At 40.2% G+C, this 22,600-nt stretch overlaps 1 protein-coding gene across 1 annotated transcript in view; it reads right to left on the bottom strand.

Annotated features, from left to right (window-relative positions):
- Positions 1–7,883: 7,883 nt before the first annotated feature.
- Positions 7,884–22,600, bottom strand: part of pitpnm3 (PITPNM family member 3) — a 126,860-nt gene continuing 112,143 nt past the window's right edge. Inside the window, 8 exon segments of the mRNA XM_051957498.1 lie at positions 7,884–11,918; positions 12,069–12,197; positions 12,396–12,579; positions 12,806–12,955; positions 15,266–15,414; positions 15,518–15,634; positions 19,142–19,258; positions 22,414–22,562. Of these exon segments, the coding sequence (XP_051813458.1) occupies positions 11,592–11,918; positions 12,069–12,197; positions 12,396–12,579; positions 12,806–12,955; positions 15,266–15,414; positions 15,518–15,634; positions 19,142–19,258; positions 22,414–22,562 (1,322 nt within the window). The 3' untranslated portion in view covers positions 7,884–11,591.

Genomic DNA, 22,600 nt, shown 5'->3' with positions numbered 1-22,600 from the left:
TTCTCACTGAAATCACTTGAAACTCACAAAAGTAACAATAAATAAAAAAATTATTTAAAATTAAATAATCAAAATCAGCCATCACTTTTGAATTGTTGATTAACATAATTATTTTAAAAAAACAAACTAATGAAATAGGGCTGGACAAAAATGATGGTACCCATAACTTAATATTTTGTTGCACAACCTTTTGAGGCAATCACTGCAATTAAACGATTTCTGTATTTGTCAGTGAGCGTTCTGCAGCTGTCAACAGGTATTTTGGCCCACTCCTCATGAGCAAACAGCTCCAGTTGTCTCGGGTTTGATGGGTGTCTTCTCCAAATGGCATGTTTCAGCTCCTTCCACATATGTTCAATGGGATTCAGATCTGGGCTCATAGAAGGCCACTTTAGAATAGTCCAACGCTTTTCTCTCAGCCATTCTTGGGTGTTTTTGGCTGTGTGTTTTGGATCGTTGTCCTGTTGGAAGACCCATGACCTGCGACTGAGACCAAGCTTTCAGACACTGGGCAGCACATTTCTCTCCAGAATGCCTTGATAGTCTTCAGATTTCATCGTACCTTGCACACTTTCAAGACACCCTGTGCCAGATGCAGCAAAGCAGCCCCAAAACATTACTGAGCCTCCTCCATGTTTCACCGTAGGGACAGTGTTCTTTTCTTCGTATGCTTGGTTTTTGAGTCTATGAACATAGAGTTGATGTGCCTTACCAAAAAGCTCCAGTTTGGTCTCATCTGTCCAAAGGACATTCTCCCAGAAGCTTTGTAGCTTGTCAACATGCATTTTTGCAAATTCCAGTCTGGCTTTTTTATGAGTTTTTTTCAGCAGTGGTGTCCTCCTTGGTCGTCTCCCATGAAGTCCACTTTGGCTCAAACAACGACGAATGGTGCGATCTGACACTGATGTACCTTGGCCTTGGAGTTCACCTTTAATTTCTTTGGAGGTTGCTCTGGGCTCTTTGGATACAATTCGAACGATCCGTCTCTTCAATTTGTCATCAATTTTCCTCTTGCGGCCACGTCCAGGGAGGTTGGCTACTGTCCCGTGGGTCTTGAACTTCTGAATAATATGAACCACTGTTGTCACAGGAACTTCAAGCTGTTTAGAGATGGTCTTATAGCCTTTACCTTTAAGATGTTTGTCTATAATTTTTTTTCGGATGTCCTGGGACAATTCTCTCCTTCGCTTTCTGTTGTCCATGTTCAGTGTGGTACACACCTTTTCACCAAACAGCAGGGTGACTACTTGTCTCCCTTTAAATAGGCAGACTGACTGATTATGAGTTTGGAAACACCTGTGATGTCAATTAAATGACACACCTGAGTTAATCATGTCACTCTGGTCAAATAGTTTTCAATCTTTTATAGAGGTACCATCATTTTTGTCCAGGCCTGTTTCATTAGTTTGTTTTTTTTTAAATAATTATGTTAATCAACAATTCAAAAGTAATGGCTGTTTTTGATTATTTAATTTTCAATAAATTTTTATTTATTGTTACTTTTGTGAGTTTCAAGTGATTTCAGTGAGAATTGTGGGTTTTTCCTTCTTTAACTGAGGGGTACCAACAATTTTGTCCACGTGTGTACAAGTAAAAACAGATGGCATTAATGAGCTACTGGGCTGATGATATTTAGCGAAACAGCTTAAATAAAAGATGCCAGTATTTAGCATTTTTAATTTGAAATGAATTACCAAAGCAGAGAAAATGAATGAGATGAACCAGCTTTCAGTGGAATGTGTGTTTTACAGTTACAGCTGGTGTTAAACTTATTTCCTCTGAGTTACATAATAATCTCCACACATGAGCAAGAAAAGCCTCCTAACGCTCCTTCTTTCCAGACCTGTCAGACCATTAAGTTCAGTTTAATATTGATGACTATGGTTAATAATGGCAGAGAGAGATGTGAGCTCTGCTATGAAGGGACACCGCCTGTCACATCTCATGTCACCGCTGGCAGTGATATGTGGCTCCGGCATCTGACCCCGTCTTCCTGAGGGCATTTTAGATAATTGCTTTCTCAAATGTAATCTACAGATTGTTTTTTTCCTCCCTTAATGTATTCTCAGGTAGCGGATTTCCAAATTCTTTACAATTTCTTCCTACCCACAGCTGTGTTGCAGGGGACTGTAATAGGATTTTGTATGCGTGGCCAAACCTCAAGCCACTGCTGCGTTCTGGAGAGACCTATTTTTAATCATTCTGCTATTCATCGCTTTGGCCATTTCTTTTTACTTTCACCAAACAGATAAATCCTTTTTTCCAAAGGTCACCATGGCTGCAGAAAACTAAGGTCAGGTCATACACTATTGTAAAACTCACAACCAACCTTGTGACAAATGTAAAGCTGCAGCAACTGCTTCATCAAAGCCACCGTGTGCAGAATGTAAAACAAGTCCAGCTTCAATCTGCTAAGATGTAATAGTACACATACCTTGATCTAAACAGTACATTAATTTTCATACCGGTTTGCCAGAGGTGCAAAAGTTTAACTCTCCTCTCTGACCTCAAGATTGTGTTCGGTTAAGAATGCATGTAGTGCTACTTCGTCGATATCTGATTCTATTCCTATAGGGAAGAAATGTTGTTGCTTGACTCCCAGAAATCTCTCTCTGCATCTCCAGCTCGTTGTCCCTGAGCTGCTCTCCACTGTTGATCTATTCAGATTTTTAATGCCTCCCTCATTGATGTCCCGGCATCCCGAATAACCTGCCAGATCACAGGACACATTAAACCCGGCTGCTGTCATGGAATAGCAATCAGGCAGATTCAGCCGTGCTCCTGCTGCCGAGCAGAACTGGAGGTCATGGTCAGTGTTAAGTCGCTGCTAGGTAACTGACTTGTTTTTTGACGGACACACTTAAATTGCACAAACTCAGGCACATGAGGAGGACAGCTTCTATCCTACATAATCACTGCTTTGTACTGTCAAATTCTCCGTGTTACGTTACACATGTTCAATGCAAAGCGGGCACTTATGCAGCATTCCTGAAGAGTGCAGCGTTATCAGTGATTCTCAGAGCATCTTCACTCTATATGCTACACTTTGTGTGACTGCACCCCGTAGCTGCAACACAAATAGACAGATCCATCCACCTTTAACAGGACTCAGACCTTGTGACCTGAAATACCTACAATCTCCAAAACTGTAACAAAAAGCAAATATTTGCAGTTAAGGATGCACCAATCAAATCCCTTGTATCAAAATTAGCGATAACGCTATTGTTTTAATCGATACATTTATGTATTTACGAGTTTAATTAACAAGATTATTATAGCTACAGGCAATGCAGTGTTTGTAGGGCATCTGGCTGAAGACAATGTGCAGCAGTTTTGGTTGCAGTTGTTAGAAAAATTGCTGCAAGGTTATTCCATCTTAACTCATCAGGGACCTTCTGCTCGACCTTTTCTGATTTGCTTGAAGCTTCTTTTTTTAATCATCAGCTGTAGATATATAAAATGGTATCTGTGAAATTTTACCTAAATATATCAAGCATTTTCTGAGATAAAAAAGTTTAAAAATTGCCCATTGAGTCCAGAACGTTTTTACAAATTTTAAGGCCATGTTTGGATGGTAATATCTCAGGAGCTATTAAGGATAAAGGCCTTAAATTAGGCCATTGATTTAGAATCTGCAATATTAGACAAGTACATCAAATAATCTCTGATGATGGGTGAGCTGAAATATGAAAAAAAAAATCCTCAAATCATCCAAAGCCATCATGAAAAGTTTCATCTTTGAGGCCAAAAAATTGAAAAAAAATGTGAAGTCCGTTAGTGATATTTTCTGAATCGTATGTATTACTACATCACAATAATAGAAAACAAAACATGCAGTGTTTTTAATTGTGAAATACTAAAATGAGAAAAAAAAGGTTTTCGTTCAACTTTCATAACGGATCGAATGGTATGGCAAGTTGTGCCACAAAAATCAATTTTTGCTAGATCGCCTTATCGGTCTGTGTATTTTTCTGGCAATTGGATTTTCCGTTCTGAAACGGGTATTGAAAAACAAAAAATGAGTGGTTATTTGATTTTTGTTTTGAAATACAAAAAATAAAATTGAAATACAAGGTGATTTTATCCAACAGAGTTTTTAAGTAGACAACATCAGACATTGTTTTAAAAATGTAAAGATTTGAAGTAGAATGACTGTGCTATAGAAGAAGAAAAACAATTGAAATTATTTAAGAAACTGTACAAACATTAAACCCACTGGCAGGCGAAGTGAATAACATTGTTAATGTCATTACAGTACAATGTTCAGCTGGGAAAAATTAGTTTCTGGCGTTCATATGGATGTTATTATATATACCACGAACCTAAACACACATATTCATTTGGAAACAGCCCTCACTGACAGCATCTGCTTCCTCCAACAGTACAATGCATCCTGACACAACACTAAAACTGCTCAGGATAGCTTGAGAAACACGATATAGAGCCCAGTGCATCAACCCCGCCTCCAAACTCCCCAAATCCCAATCTGATTGATAGAGGAACTGCCCACAAGCCATAGTACTCAAGAGATCCGCTGCAACATCCTCTTAGCAGCACAAGAGGGAGATTCACAATATTAGGCAGATTGTTTTTTAAATGTTGTGTTGTGCTCAGTGTGTGTTCATGTCTTGTGGATTATTGCATATGCCCAGACATATACTGTAAATGCAGAGTGTAGGATCTGTTTGTCCATGGACGTGACTTTGTGTTGTTGTCTAAGCCACTGTTTCACTTATATATGAAAAACCTCTGACTGTGACTATGAAATGTTCACCTTGCCATCAGCTCTGTTGCTAATACATTTTTTTGATCACTTCCCAAATCAGAACGTAACCTGAGAATCGGCCAGATATGGCCTCATCTACACTAAATGCAGCCATTATAAATATTCATTATAAAACAAATCACACATTTCAGTGTTTCAGCTTTCAGTTAAATTCATTTAATCACAGTGGGCCATCACTGGAGCACATAACCTTGGCTTATTTATCACATATGGCAAGTACCGAATTAATATCAAAACTGGTGCAATCATGCCACAAGGTTTTGTGGCAATTCATTAACTGTTCTGGGAATCCAAACGCTGCATGGTGGCTGAATAGAGAGCAGATTCTCCATGTGAGCAGGGAGTTTTTTCAAACATGGTTCTCTTGTTACTTCAGCTCCGGGTTGATTAATGAAATTGTGAGCATACGCTCTTACTAAAGCGCCTCACAGGACAATTCACCTTGATTTAAAATATTGATCAGTTGAAGTGACTTATGGTGAAGAAAACAATTGGAGGAGAAAAGAGAGAGGGAACATTTTAGCCCTGATTGCTTCTGCACAACAGAACACAGCGACTGGGAGAATGGGGACTCAAACTAAGAGGACTGTGAGCCACAAAAGTTTAAACCTTTTAAATTATGGGTCTCAATGTGGCTGACTTTCTTTCATGTGAATCGTGACACCTTGTGTAAGAAGCCAGCAGTTCTTGTTTTTGCAAAGGAGCAGTTCTTTCCTGTTTTCCCAGACCATATGCTAGTATGTTTAAATGTGGCCTGGAGAATCATAGCTTTAGCTCATTATGCCAAACGCCTGGGGTAGGATAAAGCCCTTTAAACAGGGCTAACATAGCTAGAGTAATTGTCCTAATCACATTCACTATGATCATAGAAGAACATCATTTTGCAAATGATTCATCTTTTCAGGATTTGCTGGGTGAGTTGAGCACAGGCAGTATTTCTACAAAAAATGGGGTTTAAACTGTTAAAATAGCTGCAGTCTCAATGGGTGAATAATGAAAATACCTCCACTGCTAATGTATTCTAAATGAGGAGTTACATCATTTCAGCTCTTCAGAAAATGGTTGTATAAATTTACTTGAACAGATAAATTCTGGTTACATGTCGCGAACAATTACAAGGCAGAGTTAATATAGTAACTGTATAGATTTAGGACTATAAAAATAAACACTGGAGCATCTCACTACAAACTCCATAATAGTGGCTGCTCTGGAGTTCTCCATTATATCACATGGACTTCACTGGCAGCGTTTGTTACCATGAATCTGTAGGTGTTTAAATTTCCATTTTAGCCAGAAAAGCAGCTGAGTCACTGAAGCATCTCAACAAATATTGACCGAATTCCTATGAAATTTTGCAGATCTGTTGTCCCTAGAGGAAAAACCCTACTGACTTGACTTTAGAGGGAAAACGGTCTAAATTTAAGTTCATGCAGCAAAAGCCTATGAACAGGGCTGCCCTCCCTGAGCCTGGTTCCGCTGAAGGTCTACAGCCTTAACCTTAAAATTCAATCCTCTAAACCTGCTGGTGGTTTCAAAGGTATGTTATCTTTTAAAAATCACCTAAATCTATCATTTATCATTCACCCTTTATCAGAGACGAAAACTGTAAAGATTACCAACAATTGTTGGATTTTCAGCTTTCCATGGGCCTTGAATGAATCACATATGGTGTAAGGTTGAGTCCAAATCTAAGCTTAAAATGATGACATTTATCAAAATCAGTTTAGTCTACATGTCTCATTTAAAAACACAACCTAGAAGCCATTAGTGACTCAGCTATGTACAAGTCACAGGACGAAAACTCATTGAATATTCGGCTGAACTGCACGCTGTGTTCACACAGAGCAGAGAGTAGACAGGTGTGAAAACACATTAGAAAGACTGAGCAAAATAAAGCAGATTTCTTAAAAAAAATGCAACATGTTTCAGAAATGGTATACAGAAGACCAAATTGACATCAAGTTGTTGGAAGACATATTGTTAGAGCTGATGTGCAGAGCAGTGTGGAAAGCATTTAATTTAAGGTTAAAATGTAAAATCATTTTTAAAAATAATTTATGGTGCTATAACTGCATAGCAGACATTTTGAGCTGTCGCTGCTGGTTGTACTGCTTCTATAGAGGTGCAGGACTTTATATTTCAATGAAAAATGAGCCCACAGTAAGAACAAATGTGACAGGATCATTAAACAGCCAGAAATTGCTTGAGGTTGTGAGGGTGAAAGTAAATCTAAATGTATGCAATAAATAATATTGTATTGTAGTAATATTTAAAGTTGTTAGGCAATTTGTAACATTAATCATGTTTCTCAACTGAAAAGCACTTTGGGTCAACTTCATATTTTTTATGTGCTTTATTAATAATAGAGACTAAAACTGGATCAGTCTGAGTCATGTTTTGTGTTTGGGGCTAATTTACAGACCAATGTGGCAACCGTGGTCATCATCATAGCTGCATAACATCAGTACGTTTCTCTGAAGGCTGAGCATGACTGTTGACTTCTGGTGGCTTGAAAGTTCATTCTTGACTTTGGATACCCTCTACAAAATCTGCTGCCATTCAAACAATCACCAGGGAACAATTCAACTCAAAGAAACCTACATTTATGTGAGGCAGGAACCTTCTAGCAGCTCCTTCTAGTACCATTGCAGTATGTGTTGCAGCCCCACAGTGAATGGATGACTGTTTTTTTTTCCAGAAATCAGGACAGGCATATAGCCACTGATTGATTAGGCAGGAGAAGCTCTCTGATCATTGTGGAGGCTGAATAAGACCCACAGCTGTGGCTGCTGCTGGAACTGGCAGTCTCTCTAAGGTCTGTAATACATCAGCAGTGAGTCAAACTGGCTGATTTATAGGCCACATACTGCAGTTGAACAAGTGAATGGTGAAAGAGGGAAAGTTGGAGGGAGGTTTTCTAAGTTGGACCCAGTACAAATCCTAAGTAAGTGGAAACTGTACTCAATTCTGATGCCCTGCAGTGAAGCTGCTGACCTTGAAGAGAGGGGGGGAAAAAGCTTATCGCAGGTGATTCAGCCTCCGTCTCCAGAGATAAGGGACAAGTGGAATAAATAATGAGACACTCCTGTAGCCCAGATAAATTCTTCAACTGTGAAATATCTTTATTTATGCAATAAGGAAAGACGGACTGAGTCCATTAAACACAATAACATGTTCAGCACAAGAGATCTGTACAAAACAATAAACTCTGCAGCAGTGTAACCAGGTATTTTTTCTCTAACTGGTCAAAAAGACCGAAAATAAAACTCTAGAGTTTTCAAAAGAAGTGGTCGCATTGTGTTAGTTAACTTACTAGTTACATGAAATTGTTAATAAATGGCAAATTAGGTCAGTACCCAATAGTTAAAGTCATGATTTGACAATATTTATTTGTACTAGTCTGGGAGTAATCATATTTAAGAGACTATTTGTGTGATATTTAACAGTAATTTAACATTATTTCAGACATTAGGATTATTCACTTTTATTATTTAACCCCAAAATGAAAACTGGTACCATCTGTCAGCCATTAAAGGAGTGAAAGTCTGACGGTAAAGCAAGAGGTAACTTCACATATTTTTAACAATTTCCACTTTCTTTGAGTATTTTACTATCAAAAATCAGCTATTGATCATAAATTTGAGTACTAGTTTAGATTTTACTCATCAAGCAGTAGTCTACCATGAACTCATTACTTAATCGCAATACTTCATGGTCAGTTAGATTACCACAAATACGACAATTTATAGCAATTATTTAACAATATCAAATAATCAACATGCACGAAGGCACCACCATTTAACCATTAGATCATTATTTGCCATTTACTAACACCGTTTTGCTAAAATGCTGCCCACCCTTGAATATTTCCCTCTTTCGATGTGTCACTAAAATATACATTATGTGTTGTAGAGACTAATGGAGTTACTTTGATTATTGTGTGTACATTGACTGGAATGGTCATTTTTGTTGCTTGGACAACAATGTTTCCGTATTAAGTATCTAAAAGCAAAACAAAATGGAGTTAAGTATTTCAGTGTGTTCCACAATATTGTACAATTACCAAGGAATGCTAATTGGTGCACTGCAATTACAGGGGCGGCACTACAGGGAATCATACATAGTAGCAATCAAATAGCTAATTACTTTACCACCTACTGTGTACAGGAGGTGTGAGAAAATGAGCCGAAGACAGCTCCCACTCGGCTCGCACGTTCCACCCTGCTATGCAGATTTTTACTTAAAACAAGACACTACAAGAATTCATAAGCCCCCTTTTCCTTTCATGGCAGGTATACAAACCTCATCCAAGTAATCCTCTGATGCTCTGCTTCAGTTTAATACAGTAAAAATATATGTTCCGTTCTGAAAAACCGGCAGTAGTGAGCTGCAGTGAGAACATGCAGATATGCTAACACTGGCCTTTACAGTATTTGTCATCACTGTCTTCATGTTCTCGGCAAATTCGACTATACAACAAATACCTCGTACATACATATACAGTATCTAAGACATGTCAAAGCAAAAATATCAATTAGATTAAATACACTTTTGTCATGAAGTAACAGTAAAATTCAATACTTTGGCCAAACAAATGATTTCTTATCTCTACACAACATCAAATACAATTTAAGGCAAAAAAATCAACCATTCAACGAGTCAAATAACAAATGCTTCAAAACATACATTGAAAATATTCCTATTTACAGTATTTGTTCTTAGAAAAATATGTTCAACTTGCACAGATTTTTAAACATGACCACAGTAAGACTCAATTCAATCTCAAGTGCACAAGACGGCGTCGGATTTCATCACGAATCTATTGGTTCCAGTGCAGCTGTAGTGAACTGATGCGAAGGGGCATTCTGGCAGAGTCTGAACTGTCTATTGCACAATATCCTGCAAGCTACTGCTACTACCAAGCAACTAAACTAATGATGTCTAAAATGCTAAAAACACTGTAATTATGTGGGGAAACGAGTTCTGATCATTTTCTACATCTGTGTGTAATTCTGTAAACATTTTTGGTCAAATAAACACTTTCCTATGCACTAATTGAATCCTTCAGCAGTTACAGTAACCAGCAAGCAGCGGCGACATTGCACAACGGGCAAGGAGAAACAAAAACTACATATACGATTAAAATGCAAGTCTTTGTTTCTGGAGCTAAATCCATCACGGTGTAGTGCAAATGTGACCTCAGGGGCTGAGCCGTGCACAGCGCAGCACTTGGGCGGCTGCAGAGCGGGTCTGAGGCGACTGTCGAAAGGCATGTTCTGCCTGACTGGTTTAAGGGGAAGGGATATGTGTAGTAAGCCAACTAGGAAACATCCAGCAGTGGGAGGGGTATATAGGCAGAGGCAGGCGTTTGGCAAAGGTTGAGCTGTTTGGGGGCTCCAGACTCCAACCTAAATGTCACAGTGCTTCTGTGTCCAGAGGCCCACACAGGCGTGATGTGCGGTGAATATTTACATCGGTCGGAGAGTCAGTGCAGGAGTCCTTCAGCATTACCACCTGTTAGTGCAGCAGTCGGAATGGCACCAAATGGTCGTGCAACATCTGTTAAACTGCTGCTTTAGGCTGAGAGAAGGTCTCAGAAGCTCTAACGTAGCCAACATCGTCGCATTTTTCATCACCTGGAGCATGTGTGTGTGTGTGTAAATATGTATGTATGTTTCCCCATCTTAAGTACATTCTTCTGGTTTTACAATTAGACACTCTTTGACATAGAGATTCGCAAAGAATTGCTGCCATCCTCGACAGAATTTCCAAAGACCGAGCGACGTTGTCCACTGAGCAGTTTCGGGGGAAAAGAACCGAACAGGTGTCAAAGTGTCGAGGGCCAAGCAGGAGGTAAAACAGAGCTGTGAGGAACACCGGCAGAGGATCCAATGTACATATACAGTAGGCAGAAGTGACACTGTCGAATGAGAACAAAATTAGTCAAGGCTCTCACATTCGAGGCAAAGTTTGCACACAGATTGGTGTTTGTGGGTGCTCTGTCAGCGTATTTGTTTCTACAGGCTCTCAGAATGACTCAGCTGCAATCTCCATAATTGCACTGACAATATTTCCAAATCTACAAATGAGTGGATTACAAGCTTTGCAGGACATTGCAGATGCGCCTGCATGATCATTATCATGAGGAAAATTTACATTCTGCCCTGCTAGGGAACTGCTGCTAATAATAGCATCTCATACTCAGGTTGGCACATGAATATTTAGTCTCAGGGAAAAAGCCCAAGTTGCTCTTGACTTTCCCTCGTAGCTTCTGTCATTATTTCCTTCTATTCTCTAAAGCTCTCAGAATTATTTATTTATAAAAATAGCAGTGCATCTCTGACTTAAAAATAAACACGTAATGCATCAAATGCACAACAGGACATAATTTAATGAAGGTGGACGTTTATTGACTTTGCTGGAGCTCGACAGTAGTGAGCAAAATCAATTCGTGTTTGTGTCAGGGCTTTGCAGAGCCCCAAGCTTTTAAAGGCTTAACAGACAATGCAGTGAAGTAAAAGGTGAAAAGCTACATTATGAGGTGAGGATTTATTGTGGTGAAATTAACGTTTACTCTCATGACTTTGCAGGTGCAGCAGCAATATGAGGAGCATTCTAGCAGCCTTATTAATTTGAAGAATGCATTTTGGATAAGAACAGAGGTCAAAAATAAGACACAAGTTGGAATCATCCTTTGAATTTTCTGTATTCACACAATGAAGTGTCACCTTGACCCTGGACACTAAGACCCGTTTGTTCTCCTCCTCTTCTGTCCTTCTGTAATCCTTCCATCTCTTTTTTGGTGTCAGGGAGTGGTGTCTCCACGATGCATGGAAGCCCGTCCCCATGCACCTTGTCCACCACCTCCTCCTCCTCCACCACCGTGGTCCTTGTCCGATTCCGGCTGGCTCTGGGCTCGCTCAGGCTTGGGGTTGGGCGTGCATGGCGGGTCGGGCTGTTGGACCGACATGGTCCTGCGCAGGTGGGTGCGCTTACACAGGAAGTCGGGCTTTGCAGAGAGACCAAAAGATCCTTTCCTTAAGACCATACGAACTGAGGGGGATTTCTTCGGTCTGGCTCTGTGCCCAAACTGAAGAGTGGAGAGGTGCGCTGCATAACCCTCGCTCAGGAACTACGCATAGCACACCAAAAAGAAAATCAGACAGAGAGAAAGATTAAAGCAAATGAGAAAAAAATAACAAGAGAAAAGCCTAAACCCTTCAAGTGAAACAGACAGGCAGAAACACCATGAGATAAAAGACACAAATGAAAATTGAGCTACCTGGCACTGACTTTGGTACTTCTTTGAAGGTCTGCCGACAATATAAATCTGCGAGGGGCTGAGGCCTAGCATGTTGTAAACAGAGATGTCCTTCATGGAGCCATAAGCAGAGTTGATCTTAATGTGACACTGGTGAGAGACAAAATATTCAGTCAGATGTCAGATATGTGGGTAGCATTACAATGCAGCACCACCCGAGGCTACAACACTGTGACGAGAGTGAGAAAGAGCTGACTGTAGGGCCGGGAACAAAATGTTTCACGTGCCGTAAAACAAAGATTAACTGCCCAGTTAATGTCACAACGGTGGTTCATCTCAGAGGTGTACCTCCTGTATGAGGTTCCTGAGGAAGATGGTCTTTTGTCGCAGGGGATCATGAACGAGGCCTTCAGAAAAGAAGATCATCCCGTGGGGAAAATTGTGCTGCGAGAGCCAGGATACAACACGCTGTTTCTGCATATCAGGGCGGCCTGTGATGTAGATGATCAGATATCCCAGGTCCTGCCAGTGCCTGTGTGCGAATACACAACATCAAACACACATCGGAAGGATTCAGTTTGATCGGTAGTGGCATTATCACGGAGAGCACCTGCTGAGAGGCTGAATAAATGCAGCACAAGCATATGCATTCGCTACTGAATTTGTACATTTATCTGAACCCTTTTTAAGCTCTCAGGAGGTGAATTTTGTTTACAGAAATATATGCACACACACTTTTAGAACTTTTCAGCAAATACCTGACAACATCAACTGCTCCTGGGCGGACCTTCGGGTCACTGCCCATGATTGACACGCTGGCAGCAAAAGAGCCATCAATGCTGAAGACCACACACTCCATGCCCCGCGGCAACACAGTCAGGTAGGCCTCTGCGCTGGTTTGATCCCCCCTTGGGATTGAAAAAACAGGGAGATTACATGAGAACTAAGAAACTTCAGCTGCTATACATACAGTTAGGTTCATATATATTTGGACACTGACATAAATTTATTTTTTTACCTGTTTACTGAAACATACTCCAATTATAGTGATATAATGGACATGGACATAAAGTGCAGACTGTCAGTTTTCATTTGAGGGTATCCACATCCAAATTGGATGAAGGGTTTAGGAGTTTCAGCTCTTTAACTACTCTTTTTAAAGGGACCAAAAGTAATTGGACAATTGACCAAAAGGCTATTGCATGGGCAGGTGTGGGCAATTCCTTCGTTATATCATTATCAATTAAGCAGATATAAGGCCTGGAGTTGATCTGAGGTGTGGTGCTTGCAGTCGGAATATTTTGCTGTGAAGACAACATGCGGTCAAAGGAGCTCTCCATGCAGGTGAAACAAGCCATCTTTAGGCTGCGAAAACAGAAAAAAAACATCAGAGAAATTGCTACAATATTAGGAGTGGCAAAATTTACAGTTTGGTACATCCTGAGAAAGAAAGCAAGCACTGGTGAACTCAGCAACGCAAAAAGACCTGGACGTCCCCGGAAGACAACAGTGGTGGACGATTGCAGAATCATTTCCATGGTGAAGAGAAACCCCTTCACAATAGCCAGTGAAGTGAATAACACTCTCCAGGAGGTAGGCGTATCAATATCCAAGTCTACCATAAAGAGAAGACTGCACAAAAGTAAATACAGAGGGTTCACTGCAAGGTGCAAGCCACTCATAAGCCTCAAGAATAGAAAGGCTAGATTGGACTTTGCTGAGAAACATCTAAAAAAGCCAGAATCGTTCTGGAAGAACATTCTTTGGAGAGATGAAACCAAGATCAACCTCTACCAGAATGATGGTAAGAAAAAAGTATGGCGAAAGCTTGGAACAGCTCATGATCCAAAGCACACTACATCCTCTGTAAAACATGGGGGAGGCAGTGTGATGGCTTGGGCGTGCATGGCTGCCAGTGGCACTGGGTCACTAGTGTTTATTGATGATGTGACACTGGACAGAAGCAGCCGGATGAATTCTGCGGTGTTCAGAGACATACCGTCTGCTCAGATCCAGTCAAATGCAGCCAAATTGATTGGGCGGCGTTTCATTATACAGATGGACAATGACCCAAAACATACAGCAAAAGCAACCCAGGAGTTTATTAAAGCAAAGAAGTGGAATATTCTTGAATGGCCAAGTCAGTCACCTGATCTCAACCCAATTGAGCATGCATTTCACTTGTTAAAGACTAAACTTAGGACAGAAAGGCCCACAAACAAACAGCAACTGAAAGCTGCTGCAGTAAAGGCCTGACAGAGCATTCAAATGGAGGAAACCCAGCGTCTGGTGATGTCCATGAGTTCAAGCATGGGTTTCAAGCAGTCATTGCCAGCAAAGGGTTTTCAACCAAGTATTAGAAATGAAAATTGTGTTTTCAGTTATTATTACCTCCGCCAAGGAGGTTATGTGACGCCCGCCGTTTGTGTGTCTGTCTGTCTGTCTGTTAGCAAGATAACTCAAAAACACTTGGGCAGATTCACATGAAATTTTGAGGGGATGTAGACTATGGTAAGAGGAAGAGCTGATTTAATTTTGGTGGCAATCCGGAAAGGATCCTGGATTCTGGTTCACTTTGAATTTTTTAGTATGTTTTAGTATGTGGTCCAAAATAGGACAAAAACATCATAGGTTAGTATGCCGTCCAACAAGTTGGAGCAAGGTGTCCAGATAGCTCAACTGGTTAAGAAGGTGATTTGTAAACAGAACTGTGTCAGAGACGCAGGTTCAATTCCAGCTCATGATCCTTTACTGCATGGGTTTCCTGTTTTCCTCTCTATCCTTGGCGGAGGTCTGCACTCTCTGAGTGCTTTTCTAGTTTAATTTGTCCAATTACTTTTGAGCCCCTGAAATGAAGGGATTCTGTTTAAAAACTGCTTTAGTTCCTCACATTTTTATGCAATCTTTTTGTTCAACCCGCTGAATTAAAGCTGAAAGTCTGCACTTGAACTGCATCGGAACTGTGTCATTTCAAATTCATTGTGGTAGTGTACAGTACCAAAATTAGAAAAACTTTGTCTCTGTCCAAATATTTATGGACCTAACTGTAGTTGTTACGCCTTTCAAGGCCTCCCTTTCACACTGCAATCTCTAGCAAGATACTCGCACATCAATCCAGAGCATGATCATACATCTAAAATTGATAAATCTCTCTTTTGCCACATACTGCTACATCTCATTTGATAATACAGCATTCTGTAAAGGGAATGGGCGCTTACTTGACCACCATTTTAATCGGATACACTCCCAGACCAAGCTTCTTGCTCTTGGGTATGGTGTAAGTGACTCTGCCACTGCTATTGGTCACCTCGGTGTCAAAGTGCACCCAGCGGCCAGACTGAGGTTGAGTCATCAGCAGAATGTCCACCTGAGAAGGGACGGGGAGGGTCAGCAAGTACAGATTACCATTAGTCTCAGACACAGAAACAGGCAGTACATCAGCAGGAATAAATCAGGCAGCTGCTTTTCACCTTTTCTCCAGTCAGAGTGACCATGTCCAAGGGGCCGTACATGAAGCGACCGACCAGAGTCTGGGGGCCGTCCTCGGTGGCAATGACATCATTCACCCTGTGGTTGGATGTGACGTTCTAGGACAAGAAGGAGCACTACATCCATCATTCAAGACACTAAAAATACAGTTTAAAGCCTAAATCGTAACAATAATTTGTCTGTGGTGCTCTCTGGAATAAATCTTAGTGGTTCAGAGTGGGGAAAAAAAGAAAAAAAGCTACTTAGTGAACTCTGAGGTGAGATTATTTTGTCACACATCAACGACAATCCTAATTAATTGATGATTAACCTTCCTCCCTTGTGCTCAAACATCAGCAAGCGTGAAGCAGACTGACTTCACAATTGGAACCAGAGATATAATGCAAATTTAAAGCTGTTATGATAAATATTTTCATATTAACAAAGAAGTAAACAACTGCAGTACAGCCTGAGAGACCGTGTTATAAGAGGAGGATTGTGTGCAGGAACAGAATGCAACATGTTAATAAAGCATAAGTCAGCTACAATATCATACGGAGTTCCTCAAGGATCTATTCTTGGACACCTGTGCTTTTTAATATACACCAAAAACCTCTGACACAAGATTGTTGATATGTTTTACAGATGTTTCAAATCTCATTATTTCACGTCATGTTATAACAGCGCTTTGTTAAATTAAATTACTGTAATATTACATTAGCAAGTACACAATGGTTAGATTAACTACCTCCTACTCTAATCGTCTTTTGTGCAAATGTATCAGGCGCTAAACACATGAATGAATTATGTCACAAATTGCTTTTATGTACAGTATCAATTACCTTTACACAAAGTGTAGCACTCAGAACAAATATAAATGAAAAGGATTGCCTCAACCACCTCAAGCCTGTAAAACAGCATAAATTCCCCTCAGTATACAGTGTTTTGTGCACAGGTTGTTCCAGGTACTTTAGAGAAATTGCCACAGTCCCTCTGTGGATTTAAGCTACCTGGATTACTTCTGTCTTGTCATGTCATCCCAGACGGACTCCATCAGTGTCCTGCGGGGGTAACATCGTTTAACAGGACTCTTGCTCTGCTTGTCGCTAAGGGGTATTTTTTTTTTACATTTCTGGCTGTTTACGGTTGTTGGTATGCACTGTAGGATGAATTTGTGACCAAATTGGATGCTTACATGATGGTTGCTTCATAATAGATAAGAATGTAAACATTTAAAGGGCCTAAAACGTACACAATGCTGTACAGGATTATACAGCATGCAGGCTAAGTATGAAATGATGTCTGTGTATGCCTGAGCAATTGATAAGCTCCACAAAAATCTTTGCTGCTGTTTGTCCTTGCATGACATGTCTTTACAAGCCATCGAGACATACAAGGACACAATGAGAGGGAAAATTGCTCGTGTTTTCCATGCTTTAATGTGTTGCATTTCCACATTTTGGCCAAATTCCTCTAAAGTATGCACTGTGAGACCTTCCAGAAAAACACATTAACTCCCTATTAACTCCCTTGTCTTGTTCTGGCCTCCATATTGCACCATTCAGCAAGCGCCTCCAAATGAGCCAGCAGAGAAACACTAATCCCTAAATCTCTTCCTTCTGAGATAGTTGCATTTTAATAGAATATTATGAGCACACTGATGTATAATTCACAGACTCTGTTGTGGTCTAACATGACAGAAATTCTAATTTTCCAACCAACTTCTCTTCTTTACCCTGATGTTCTCCCGAATATGGTTTTTGCCCTGTAGACAGTGTTTCATTTCTCATTCCACATTTCTGTATTTATAATTAAGAGGCAGTGATAAAATATGAACTATTTGAAATATATTATCAACAAGGATGACTTATGTAAACATGAAAATATCCCAGATGTTCAATTTTATGAGTAAACAAGGCAAAAGCAATAAATGTAATTTGCTAACTCACTCTTTGGTTATTGCTGCAGTTTCATCAGAATTAAGAGGCTTAAATGACATTTTGTTTACTTGTAAACGCTCTCCTGTTTACTGACAACACTCACTGAGAGATAATGGAGCATCTGCACACAACAACCACAGCTAAGTGCTGATGTGGTTCACAATGTTGTTGCTGTGCTTTACTGTTTCGCCACACTAGCACAAAAATGATAATTGATTTAAAGGATGTGACATCTAACAGGGAAGTTCAATATTTCCACCTGCTATCCTGCGTTAGTGTTGTCAACGGTTAATTGTTTGCCAGCATGTGGCCTCGTTAACTGATCCCGTGATGGCAAGCATGCAAGCAAACATGTATGTGGACACCTGTGTGTGCACATACACAAATAAAAAAGTGCATAAAACAGGACAGCCTGTTCCTATGTGACTTCAGGAGGCCTGGCAAAGCTTAGCATCTGGTCATCCGTCCCTGACGCAATGCACTAAGAGCTCCCTGTGTGGTCATATGTGAAAATGACACAAACAAGCAACATGTGGCTCAGTATCACACAGCATCCTCTTGCGCACAAAAGCTGATCTGTGAAAGTGCAGCACAAGCAACAGCAGCCGCACCGGTGGTCCCTCTCCAACTGCGACAAAGACCTCTTACCAAGCCAAGGAACATCAGAAATAGATGCCAAGTCTCTCTGAATAGTAGCACTTTGCAGCAGATGAGCTGGCAGTGTCCAGATTGAATCAGCATGGACCTGCTCCATACTGAATTCAGGAGAGAGGAACTGCTTTAAGCTCTAACATAAAAAACACATCCCTTAGCAGAGATGAGGCACGAACAAGATGGAAATGAAAGAAAAACCTTCAAACTCAAATATAGATATGCTTTCTTATCACTCTGTTTTTACAGTTCTATTTATAGCCTCATGAAAAGCAAGCAGTCACTAACTTGGTGTCTTTAGAAAATGGATAGCTTTGTGACCTTGATTGTTCTACTTGGCGGAGCTCAGAAGCATCAAGTAATTGCGTGTGTCTACCTGCTTCCAAGCTTCAAGGTTAAAGTGTGGGAGTATTTTAAGAAATGCAGGTCGCAAACAACGAAAGCTGCACAAATTCAGCATTTAATGATAAATGTATTTTTAGTTTGGGCGACATGCTTTTGTGGCAGCTTGGAATGTGTCATGTTTTCCAGCTGCATTCATACATTGAGGCAGAAAAATGTAAGAATATTAACCTTGACAGTGGACAAACCACACAATGTTTACCTCAAGGTATATGAGAAACTTTCACATTCTTGTCGTTGTCATTTCATCCGCAACAAGCACAATAAGTGTTTTGATCAAAGAATGTTAAATAAACGCCTGAGCCAACCCTCAATCTAAGAGTCTGGAGCAAAGTTATGTTATTTTCAAGCCATCTTTAAAGGTGGAAAAACAGTGTGTGAAGATGTGTAGGTGGGTATATTTCTGAGAATTAGAGGCACCTTGTAGACAGTATTACAGGTTGTGTAATATCTTGTGTCTGAGCCAATTCCTTTGTTATAATATTCATGAATTTGTCTGCATAAAGTCTCAATATGTGTCTCTAAAAATGAACAGTGTCCATAAATTCGCATTTCTGTTGAGCTTGATTTTTGCCATCAGAGCAAACTGGGACGACTGTATTTATACAAAATAAACACCAAATAATTTATTACCCTTAGTTTGACATGTGTCCTCCTTCTGAGCCATTTTTCGCGTGGGCTGGATGGAGAGAACGGAGCCGAGTCCAAGTGATCAGCTTCCTGGGTCTTCACGCAGTCGCATCGCATGAGCTGTCAGTAAAAGACATACTTGGGTAAGAGCTGGCATTTTCACACATTTCCCTTTGAGAGCGCATCAAACCGTCTGGCAGAGAGGACACATTTGTCTGTCAGGACTGATGCAGCACAAAGAACAGACAATAATAGCGTGGTAGAAGCCTTAAAAAGTAAATCTGCAGACATGTATGAGGATCTTAAACCGCTATTCCAATGGAAATCGGTTGCGACAAAAGCCACACTGACACCGATTAAAGGCTCAGGGGCGATTTGGGGTACTTGTGGAAAATTACAGCTCACTACTTGAAAGAGGTCCTGAATGTCATTTTTGATTCAATCGCTGAGTCGTTCGGACCTTGGGATGCTCCTAGTGTCAGAATATTTCCTAAACACACTGAGCTTGGGCTGAGAAAAGTACAGAACCAGCTTTACAAATAAACTAACTTGTGCAGCTCCTACAGTTCTGGAAAATCCTTAAATATGATGCAACATAAAGGTATATTTATTATTTCCTATGAGCTCCCTTTGTTCCCCTTACATTTTCTGATAAGGAAGACATGACACAGTAGATATTTGCAGGTTAAAGAAGTCTATTTGTTTTTTTCTTTCTGCTTTCTAATGATCAAATCAGCGTTTCTGGAGGTTTTTAATAGGACAAGTTATTATATGCTCAATTTATATATTTTTTGTCCTACTCTTTTCACACATTTCTGAGTATATGAGAACTGTACAAGCAGCTCACATGCTGCATTTCCAGGGCTTATGGTTTCCAGCTTCAGTGCTAGAAATATGCAGCATGCACTTGTGGCACTATAAGAGGCTTCTGATCAAAATCTGGGTCCGTACAGCTAAAGAAAGTTGATGATAGAAATATGGAAATGACCGGAGACTTAACCTAAGCTAAAAACACATTTGCAAACCTTTAAAATTCTAGCCACCCATGAAAAAATAGTTGGCTCCACGCATTTCATTTCTGACTTTTGCAGATTAAATTCATGCCCTTTTGCATTTATTCATAAACCGGCCCAAACTACAGAATGAGCAAGAGCTTTTGTTCAGGTTTTAATTGTATCCAACATGGATGCTAAAATAACTTCCACTTGTCTGAAGCTCAGATGTGATGTGAGATGAATCCTAAAGAGCTTCGCAGAAGATAAAGAGTGCCGACCGCTGACGGTGACCTTGCACTGTTTTGCGGACTATTGCACAATCTCAACAGTTCTGACCATCACTCATCAAGTCTAATTCAAGGTAAAAGTCGGCCTTTATATCACATACAGTGTTCTCAGCTATAAATCCAGGTCATGACTTGGCTTTGGGTTGAGGCTCAACATATCACAAGATGTGCAAAATGACCTTATGCAATATTTAGGGTTAAACGCACCAGTAAATCTCTGGCTGGTTTATTTCTCATTCGGACTGGCTCTCACCACAGTTACAAACTATAAAGCAGTGTTGGTGGCATTACTGGCTCGCTGCCACGCTTCTGCTAAAACATATTCTGGGTGTCACATGTGGTGCAGAAGAAAGGGGCGAGCAAATAAGAAGCGCCTTTTTTTTCTAAGCTGTGTTCTTTGATATGCAAGAAGACATCATGAAAGGGCAGCAGCTGCTCCACAAGTGATGCTGTTTTGTTCAGAGAAATGGCAAGAAAGAATATAAAACATCAGAGTCTCATTTCACTGCTTTAAACTAAGACTGCAATCTGAAAAGTCAGCAAGGGTACAGGATTTAAGCATGAAAAAAGAGCAGAATCTGATTTCTAGAGTATTGGTTTGAACCTATGGAGTTATGAATGAACTAAGTACTATTACGTGCTAACATTGTGGAGTTTCCGGCATCCCAGCTGATACTGATGCACTTTTACAACAACATGCTTTCGTTAGCTGAATTTCTTCACCTTTTCCTCAGATTTTCTTTAAAGAGCCCATAATATGCACATTTACAGGTTTAGAATAATATTTTAGGTGTCTACTAGAAAGTATACTTTCAGGTTAAAAAAACTATTCATTTTCTCAGACTGTGCATTGCTGCAGCAGCTTCTCTCATGCTCAGTATTACTCTAGTCTGATCTGATTGGTCAGCTGGCCTCACCAACTCAAGGCTACATGCTGTAGCTGTACATCTATGAGCCCAAGAAGAGGGATGTAGTCCAAAGAAAACAGCTCTACGGATAAAACAATGGTGAAATGTGAGAAAGTGGATTACTCTCCATTTGAGGTTGTGCCAAACTAGCCACTAGACACAAATCATGCAAATGTATTGCATTGTGATGTCAGTAAGTCACAGAAGAAAAGCCCGGGCTTCAAACAAGGCATTGTAAGCAGATAAGGAGCAGTGTTTCTGTGGGAGAGAAGAACTCCCTTTGTGGTCGACTGGTCTTTGCAAGTTTGGAGACCTTTTTCATGGAGAATAAGTTAAAATAAGTTAGAACAAACTAAAGCAAAAGAGGAAAACCCTAAAAACATAACATGGACTCTTTAAATCAAGTTATGGAAAGGATTTTGAATTATTCAGTGCACGAAATGTACTATATTTAATGAAGTTCCTTTGGATTACTACAATGTTTTGTTATGTCAGGACCAGTACAGATATGAATTCACTGAAATAGTCTCCAAAAAATGGCACGACAACATTCTAAAAACTCCCCAGTTTATATGAAGGCACAGAAAAAGAGATTGTTTCCAACGGCCGTTTCTTTCTACCTCCTACAAATGTCTTGTTGGTGGTTCTGTTATTTTATGCAGTATTATACAAGCTCAGAAAGAGGTCAGTGGATGATGCACTGGCTTCCTACTATTCTCTGAATGTAACACAATTTTACAACAATGTGGATTTGGAGCAGAACACAGTAGTTACATCAGGGAAAACAGGGTACATATGCAAGCTTAACATTTAAACAAGAGACTGGAAGTGTACTGGAGTTTGCAAACTGTTTTGTTGTGAATTTACATTGTGATCTGGCCTTAAGACAACACTTAGTTAAGGCAAGAATCCTAATCAAGGAAGAATTCTTCCTTGATTAGGATTCCTAATCCAGAGAACAATCCTTAGCATGTTTATCTAATCAAGGGTTTGTATTTATGCCATGATTGTGCAGAGGACACTTCTCCCAGCCTGTGAAGCGTGCTGAGGAAAAGGCAATAAAGCTGTCAGCAAGACTCTCCTACCTGCCGGAGAACAAAAGCTGCTACATCAGTGGACTCCCAGTAGGAGGCGTGAAAAAGGTGCGGCAGAGCCACTGTTGGGAATGCGGTCAGCACATCGGGGCAGTACAGAGCATAATCCAGCCTCTTGGAGCCCCACCAGCTACTGGAAACTGAAGCATAAACACACATACGCTCACAGGAACATGTG

Source organism: Acanthochromis polyacanthus, chromosome 13 (assembly GCF_021347895.1).
Source record: "Acanthochromis polyacanthus isolate Apoly-LR-REF ecotype Palm Island chromosome 13, KAUST_Apoly_ChrSc, whole genome shotgun sequence".
Taxonomy (NCBI): Eukaryota; Metazoa; Chordata; class Actinopteri; family Pomacentridae; genus Acanthochromis; species Acanthochromis polyacanthus.
This window is presented reverse-complemented; position numbering and strand designations above follow the sequence as displayed.